Source organism: Rutidosis leptorrhynchoides, chromosome 1 (assembly GCF_046630445.1).
Source record: "Rutidosis leptorrhynchoides isolate AG116_Rl617_1_P2 chromosome 1, CSIRO_AGI_Rlap_v1, whole genome shotgun sequence".
Taxonomy (NCBI): Eukaryota; Viridiplantae; Streptophyta; class Magnoliopsida; order Asterales; family Asteraceae; genus Rutidosis; species Rutidosis leptorrhynchoides.
Window position 1 is genome coordinate 528,579,014 of NC_092333.1, and position 8,921 is coordinate 528,587,934.

Sequence of the window (8,921 nt, forward strand, 5' to 3'; positions counted from 1 at the left end):
TATGGATGGGAGGAGAATGACAGCCTTGTAGATGCTCAAAAGGCTGCAGAGCAGTATAGAAAAAGAATGGCAAGGAAGTTCTTCCGTGCACGTTTTGATACACAAGAACCGGCCTTGTAAATATAGTATTTATGAACTCGGCCTTGTTTAAAAAAGTTTGACGAACTTTAATTAAATCTGATACCCTATACGTGGTTGGTGTTTGTGTCGTAAATTCAGGCTCTTGTCGACTCTAAAGAGGTGGCATATTCCAGAATAAATCTTTCTTTTCTTTTTCATATTGATCTTCTTCGTCTTCGTCTCCGTCTTTTTTTCCATCTGAATCACTAGATACGACAACAGATATCTCAAACGGGTGGTCTCCTTCTTTAGTTTTACATACGTTTTCAACACCATAGTTAAACATATCAAACTCTTCAGTGTTTGAAGGTGGCATTTCAGGCTCTTCCACTTCTAAATTGTTATTATGAAGGTTTGGTTCAGTATCTTGTGATTGGTGTGTTTCTGGTTTTGGTTGTGGTTGGAGTGTTTCTGGGTTTGGTTGTAGTTGGAGTGTTTCTGGGTTTCGTTGTGGTTGGTGTGTTTATGGGTTTCGTTATGATTGGTGTGTTTCTGGGTTTCCTTGTGGATGGTTTGAGCGTTGAAACTGGTTTGTTTCTGGGTTTCGTTGTGGTAGATTCATCCGTACTCTCTCAACAACATAAATATCAATAGGTGCATTTACAATTGCATATTGTAAAAACTCTTGAAAGTCTTCATAATCATCTGTAATATAAAAAATATGGTTATGGTTATTATAAATGTATCTCATTGAAACAGGTGCATTGGGTGATATTTCTATCTTTTTAAGAACATTTTTAATAATATTCTTCGATTCATTGATTTTATAGGTGCAACAAGTAGTTTTAGCCGAATTCTAAAACAATCTAGGGGCAAATACGTGAGAATGTTGTTAATATACTCAAAAGAACCCCCACAACATATATGAACAACAAATTTATCTTCATTAATAAAATTCATAAATACTTAAATTATTGTAAAAATGCTTAAAAATGTACCTTAAGCTGACAATAATCTCTGAAATGATGAATTAAAAGTTCCAGGGTCATTCTATATATATAATCAAAATTTTATCCATAAAAATATAGAAAATCTGATGAAATCCTATCCTGATAAGATAAGGACGCAAGGACGCAAGGTTACTTGCGTGCTTGCGCTGGTGTGTACGCAAGCTTCCTTGCGCCCTGCGAGGGCATTTTGTCAAAAAAAAAAATATTTTTTGACTCCAGTAGTCGAGTGCAAGGGGTGAATTTTTTTTGAACATTTCAGTGATAAACCCTAGTTTTTATTTCAATTTTGGATTCGTTAATCGTCGTTTTAGAATCAACCCGGTAGCAGCTTATTGTGTTTAGTGGGCCTAGTGGGCCACGTGGTATGCTGCATGCTTATTAACGATTTTAATCTGTTTAAAAAATAATTTTAACAACAACAATACCCAATCCCACGAATGTAGGGTATGGGGGAGGTGAAGGGTAGACAATCATTCCTCGTACACTAGATTAGAAGGAAGTCACTACTTCACCCGCGGGTATAAAACTCGCGACTAGATAAGATCGTCCATCCCTCTACTCGAGAGCCAAGAGATTGCTTCCTAAAGGACCTCCGGCCAGAAATGCTCATCAATACGAAATAGAGCGGGCATACGTACCTGAAAGAGTTATGTGCTTCTAGTAAGATGCAACCATACAATGTCTTCATAAAAGAAGACACATATAGCAGTGATGCACAATAGTATGACAGATAGCATAAATAATATAATGCGCAGAAATATGTGATATCAAAATAGAAAAAAAAAAAGAAAAAAAAAAAACCAGCCACACAAACACACATACATACTCCCACACACACACACATATTAAAAAATAATTTTAAACTAGTGAAATAACCCGTGAAATCACGGGTTTATTTATACGAAACAGTTTAATAATATGTTTTAAGTATTAAGTGAATGTAAATGTTATAGTCATTTTATTTAATGACCCGTTGAACCACAAATTCCGACTAAGAAACTTGTAAGTGAGAGATAAATAATAATAATAATAATAATAATAATAATAATAATAATAATATAATAATAATAATAATAATAATAATAATAATAATAATAATAATATAATAATAATAATAATAATAAAGTTTGCTTAATAATTAAATATTTATATTTATATTTTTATTAATAATGACATTATCATGGATGTCTCATAGATCCTTGTTAAATGTTGCCGACCTTTTGTTACTCGCTTCGTCTCTTTTCTGTTTTCTTTTGCGTGTGCGATTGTTGTTGAAATCTAGGGTTTTAGATTTCGTTGCAAAGGGAGAACCTCATTTGATCTTAGGGTTTATTTTTTTTAGTTGGCGGTAGTTTCGATTTAACCCTAGGGTTTTTGATTTCGTGTCAAGTAAAAATCAAATTGAAACAATGGCGAGTGATCAATCGGTGTTAGCGGTAATCAGGGCATCAAGACCTAATTTTAGAAACTCTGCAGATAAAATCGCATTTGCTGTACATTCTGTTTTCCTTGCTACCGGCTTCAACCTTAACGCCACCGGTGCTCCGGCGTTCACCGATGACGCCCTCACCGCTCCATTTACCGGTAAACTGTTCATACATGTATATATCTGTTTGTGTTTGTATCTGTAATTTTAATTTTAATTAAATATAGACTTGGTTTACTTGATTCTAGGGTTTTGATTCATAAAATAAGGTAATTGGTAGATATGTTTATTCGTATGTATACATTTAGATATAGGGTTCATTTTTTTGATTTCCCTTGACCCTTGCTGTATGAACTAGATTTGTGTTTTATACTTGCTATAAATATAAATGTCCTTTGGAGTTTTGGACTAATAACTTATGTTCTTATTATAGATACATATTGATATGGTCGTTGTAGAAATCGTTATATACGCAGATGTATATGTATGTAATGTATGTATGGTTACTCTTTGTTTTGTATGGGTTTTAGATGAAGCGGTAATCGATGGATGGAACGAAGTTGAAGATAATTATGCATTTGTTTACTCAAGCCCAGAAAAAGACTCGAAGAAAGTACTTGTGAAGTGCCTTGTTATGAACAACCAGATGTTTATTGATGCTTTAAGTGCTGGATCTTCTAATCCTGTACACCTCGAAATCAAGTAATCGTTGCGCTTTTTCTCTGTCTTGCAATTTTATTACTTGAATTCTTGTTGCTGTTTCTATGCGATAGAAGATACCGTTATAAGCAGTTTTTTGTACCTTATGGCTATTGTTTAACTGGTGTTTCATTAATGTAGTATTGGTGATTTTATTGGAGACAACGATGATATGAAGTACAGTTCACAGTTTAAGAACTTGGGTAAGCTTGTAGATGGTATTAATAAAGACGTTATACAGAAGTTGAATGGTTCTTCCACACCAAGCACATCGAATACGGCTGCAAGGTAAGTAATTCATGTTTGAACATAATGAGATAGCATAATGAGGTCTTTATATTTTTTTTTTAGACTACAGAGATTGCAATTTTTTGAAGGAGCTCATTAGTGTTTGTTAGCTTTTAGACTATCGAGATTGCATAATGAGGTCTTCGGTTTCACAGTTTCAGAAATTAATGTTGAGATTTTTGAATGAGTAATTAAGAAGATAGACTATAGACTATATTAGAGTAGGATACTAGGTTTATCGTCTTACGCTGTGGAATGATACCAGATTGGTAATGTATATTTACTTAAATGAGATAAAAAGCACAACTATGCCTGTTTAGATCCATACATTTGTAATCACAATGGGTAAATGATATGAATAATCTTGGTAGAAGTGAGTTTACAATTATTTTAAACCCTGAACATCAACTCGTTACTAAATTATATTTTTGACGGCTTTCGACTAGTGAACATGTGATGTAAATTAGAAGAGGAGTGATTGATATGCATAATTATTTTAAACTGAATTAAGGGATGAAATCTAAGCAATCAAAATAGGAAAAACATGATTGCTGCAAATCAATAGAAAAAAGTATATAAGAGTTAGGTTATCCTCTTAATTTATCAATAATGCAAAGTCAAATGGATTTTTGTCTTTCAAACAATTTGTTTGGTTATATGTTTATAGGCAACCTAAAAGTCCACATACCACTCATTTGTACTTTTGGCTTAACAGACATATAAAATAAAGGGATCCTTTGTCACGTTCCTTACCTCATCTCATATGTGTGTGTGTGTGTGCGCGCTTGATCAGGCTATTATGCACACACAATTAAGTGTCGCGAGGCTTGAACTCATTTTAGGTTTTGTTCTGATCTACACAAAGGATAATTGAAATTATTTGTAAATTATTCACTTTAAAATGCTTGTATAGAAGCTTGTAGTGTTTACGCCTATTGTATAGTCCAATTTATTTGTTTATTCTACCTTTTAAGTTTATGCATTCTTTTGTAGTTCTGAACCAAAAGCAGAAGACACTGATAGAGATCAGCCTATAGCTGGACCTTATGGACTTGAAGATCCTCGTGTTCCTTACCATCCTTCAGGGTATTTATATCTTTTATGTTAGAAGTTTACTCATTTGTTGATTTGAATTGGAATAAACCACATGCACCGTCTTATTCATTTACACTTGTCTTCCATCTCTATTTGTATCACCCTTTTTGTCGTTTTTTATTACGAATAATTCCATTTGAGACGGATCGTATTGCATTGACATCCATATTTTTGTTCAATTATAACCAACTATATGTCAGATAAAAAAGGAAACTTTTTACTATATATAAGTACCAAGCCACATCCTAGTGTACGTCACATAAACACCAAGTCATAAAAATCATTTTTTGTGTACAAGTTCTTTTATGAGAATATGGAATACTTGTACACTTCAAGAGTTCAATGGGTATCTTGGTAACAATTACAAAGAAATAGGTTGTTGAGTTGTTCATATTAGCACTTTCTGAAAAGTACAATGTCATCATATGACTTATACTTATACCGTTATTGTTGTATTCCATTTATTGTTATAATAACTAGGTAGTTCAAATGCAGGGTAGTTTTGCCTCCGGTTTATCCTAGTGTTGGTTGGGATGATGTCAACCCTATGCCTGGTGCAGGAAGGTACCCCTCAAGGTCCATTATTTTCCCTCTTTAGGTTTTCAAAACTATTATTTTTCTGTATCTCGTTTACAAGTTGCTAATCTTAAATCCGTCTTTCAACTTATTCTACAGGGGTATTGGCGGCGGTGGAATGCTTGTTGGTATGTATTTTTTTAATTTTTATCTCAATTCTTCCATTTAGTTTTAGAATTTTTTAATCATTATTATCATGTTATTGTTGATGCAGGGCCAAATGATCCTAGATTTTTTGGCGGCGTTGGTGGAGGAACGATGGGTTTCCCAGGAGGACAGCCGTGAGTGCTTTCTTCAACTATATGCTATTTTTTATTTTTATTTTTTATTATATTTTGAAGATGTTATTTGATGTCGGTTTTTAACTTGTGGAATGAAATTAAAACAGAGGTGTTCCACCAGGTGCTCGCTTCGACCCTTTTGGTCCACCAGATGTTCCTGGCTTCGAGCCTAATCGTTTTACTAGGTATTGCTTTTAATCTCTCTATATATGTGATTAGATTAAAAGTGAAAATAGGAATATATGGAAGATTTTTTATCCGTTTATATATATGTGTATCAATTCGGAACATTCTATACATCAAGGTTGTAAAACTCGCGACTCGGGGAGTACTCGGCCGGAGGTTTTTGAGGAGTAATCGGCGACTCGGGGAGTACTCGGAGGAGTACTCGGATGTTGACTTTTGTTGACTTTTCTAATATAACTAAATATTTTCAATATATTATAGATATATAATATATATATTAGCTATAAACAAACATTTTTATGAATATATATATGTTAAATATATAAAATTTATAAATATATATGTTAAATATGTAAAGTTTAGTTACATATAAATATTTATTTTAATTGGAGGGGTTAGATTTGTATATATTTAATAATGAAGTTGAAAGAAAAACTAAACTTGAGGTGTTAAAATAAATAACAGTTAAACTTTAGGGGGTTTGAATGTAAGTTAAAAAATAAAAATAATAAAATGACTCGGAAACCCTACCAGTAGCAGTCACGCTACCCACTTCTTCTTCTTCTTCAACCGCTCAGTCACCCAACCCTAAATTGTTTGTTCTCTTCATGGATGGAAATCGAGACATTACAGGTATGTTCCTTCAATTTGTTCTATCTAAACAAACAAACACATCAAATCGATTCAGAACTCTTAATTTCAATTCTGAAAAAAGTTAGGACGAGAAAGTTGTTGGAGAAATTAGGGAGTTGGACATCGATCAAAACCTTATTGAACTCAGATTAATCGTCTCCTGTTTTCCTTCATCTTTTCACCGAGTTTTCCGATGCCGTTGACCGGCGTTGACCGGCGTTGACCGAGTAAATGGACGAGTTAGACACCGATTACTCGTTTTGTTCTTCCAGAGTAATCGCCGATTACTCGGCCGAGTTGGCCGAGTTTTGCAACCATGCTATACATAACGGGTGGTAAATTAAAGTAGTAAGCTAGAAGGAGAACAGGTTAAATGGGTTGATAATCACCCAAGGTAATGCATTAAAGATGAAAAGCTTAACAGGCTAAAATTGCTGTATATAAATGAATGGTTTATAGTTTATTTTATATGGCAATCAGATTCAGTACACAAATAAGTTAAGTAGTAATAGGGTCAGAAATGGACAAAAAGTTCGTCGGGTCGAATCCAACTCAACCTGCATTGACCCTTACCATTCCAAACTTTGCACGTTTTGGTCTGAAACTGTTTTGATCCATCAACAGACCCACCTATTTCCTTCCCATAGTCTTACACTGAAGTTCACCTCATCTAAATATGTTTACAGGAACCCACGAAGGCCACCAGGTGGAACACATCCTGATCTCGAGCACTTTGGGAATGACTCAGATTTCATATAGTGGAGTGTCCTAGAAGTGTTTATGTTGACCTTTTTTTCCTTTCAAAATGGTTCTTGTATAAACTTTGCTTATGTGATACTTTTGTTTTTGGTTTATAAATTGGTATATAGATATATAGCTTCTATATAAATAGACGTGGTGATTATAGAATAAGAGTTTTTATTAGCTTACATGCAAGCTGTTATATATAATGTTGCTGATTTGGATTGACCCTGCTGCTAGTTGTAATATATAACATAGCTGTTGTTGAGACTGACCCTGCTGGTTTGGATTCCAGTGCCTATATGTAATCAGACGTGGTCGGTATGTCTGCTAACTAGTCCTCACGTCTGATGGTGTCTCGGGTAAATCGGTTAAGTTTGCTAGGGTTAATCAATTCTAAACATAAGTGCAAGAAAAAGATTGTTCCACCCTCTGGGTCTGAACGGAAGAGGATTACTATGTTCATGTTCCGTCCTCCAAGTAGTGGGTGTTTTCTTGATGGTTTCGTTCTAGTATTTATTTTTTTGGTTTTTTATTGTTTTTTGTTGGGCTTTGTTTTAAGTTGTTGAGAGTTTGCGTTTGTTTCGCTTCCTTCTTTGGTTAGGTTGTTCGTTCCGGTGTCTTTTTACCAGCTTGCTTGTTTGTCACTGTTTTTTCTTTGTTTGGTCTCTTTCATCTTTGATGAGCAATTCCTGTTATATTTAAGACTTTTTTGCTCCGTTGGTCCTTCAAATATACACGAAATTGCAATCCGAGTCCCTCAAGCTTTTTTTTGGATTTTCGAGTCCCTAAAATTGCAAAATTTTGCAATCCGCGTCCCTCCGTCTACCTGCCATATAAATTGGCCGTTAACTCTTGACATGTGTCTTGCATGTGAGGGTAAAATCATCTTTTTACACTTTTCTTCATTAAAAAACAAGGGACCATCTGCGCAAAATCAAACCCTAATTTTTTCTTCCATTTCTTCTAAATTCTTATAAACTTCTATTTCTTCTAAAATTCTTAAAATCCCTTTCCATCTTTCACTAAAAGTCTACATCTAGATAGTATCGTACAAATCATCACTATTTTTCATATACAAAAATTGATTACCCCAAATCATCACTATCTGCAAATTTTCATACTTAACATTCAGATGTGAGAAAATATTCGAAGGTCAAACTCTATATTAAAAGTCAAACACGAGTTCATCAATCAAATTAGAACGAATTATTGAATTTCAGGAGCTGAATCCGTTTAACGACCACTCTACTAGTGATTTGCAACAACTTTTGTGCTTTGATAATAGTCTGAAACATATTCAATCGAATTTGGATCTGAGTTCATTCGTCAATCAGGTAACCAATTTTATTCCAAATTGATTTGGATATACACTTGATATGTAACTAATATTAGTTTAATAATTTGTGTCGCTGTCGTTGTGGTTTACTAGCTAGAAGTATAGATGGGTATTAGTTACAGAGGGTATTTGTGAATAACGAAGGAATGGATGAAGCAGGTATATTTATTTGGACATATCAATTTTAAATTGCAGGTGTGTATATTGTATTGAGTTTAGGTAATTTGATTACTCCGTATTTTTTGGTTGGAGAACACAAGATCCAATGTACAATCCTGCACATTTGTTTTTTGGTGGACAAGTCAGAGTGTTGCGAAATTTGGGTTAGGAATTTTGAGGTTAAATTTGTTCTAAATTACCCCCATCTCTCTCTCAATTTCGTATTATTGTTCTAAACTAGATACATATCCTGTGTGACAAATCTGTTATGACTACAACGAGGAAGGTTGGAAGCAAGTTTAGATTAGTTGGATTAAGTCACCGTTGTGAGATATGGATTAGTTTTTAATCGGGGAAGAATGTGAAAAAATGAATATATATTTGCGCAGGTAGTTCCTCGTTAGTGAAGAAGATGATGATGCAGGGTA

General features: G+C 34.0%; 1 protein-coding gene across 1 annotated transcript; it reads left to right on the forward strand.

Moving 5' to 3' along the window:
• The first annotated feature begins 2,306 nt into the window (after positions 1 to 2,306).
• On the forward strand, positions 2,307 to 7,126 carry LOC139877411 (probable proteasome inhibitor). Its single transcript, XM_071864842.1, has 9 exons — positions 2,307 to 2,654; positions 3,027 to 3,198; positions 3,337 to 3,483; positions 4,477 to 4,569; positions 5,074 to 5,154; positions 5,254 to 5,282; positions 5,369 to 5,435; positions 5,543 to 5,620; positions 6,941 to 7,126. The coding sequence occupies exons 1-9, from the start codon at positions 2,480 to 2,482 to the stop codon at positions 7,011 to 7,013; spliced, it is 915 nt and encodes a 304-aa protein (XP_071720943.1). The 5' UTR covers positions 2,307 to 2,479; the 3' UTR covers positions 7,014 to 7,126.
• Positions 7,127 to 8,921: the final 1,795 nt, after the last annotated feature.

Coding starts and splice junctions, on each gene's coding strand:
- LOC139877411 (XM_071864842.1), top strand. CDS start 2,480: ATGGCGAGTGATCAATCGGTGTTAGCGGTAATCAGGGCATCAAGACCT. Junction 5,436..5,542: donor GGTTTCCCAGGAGGACAGCC/GTGAGTGCTTTC, acceptor AAATTAAAACAG/AGGTGTTCCACCAGGTGCTC. Junction 5,621..6,940: donor GAGCCTAATCGTTTTACTAG/GTATTGCTTTTA, acceptor ATATGTTTACAG/GAACCCACGAAGGCCACCAG.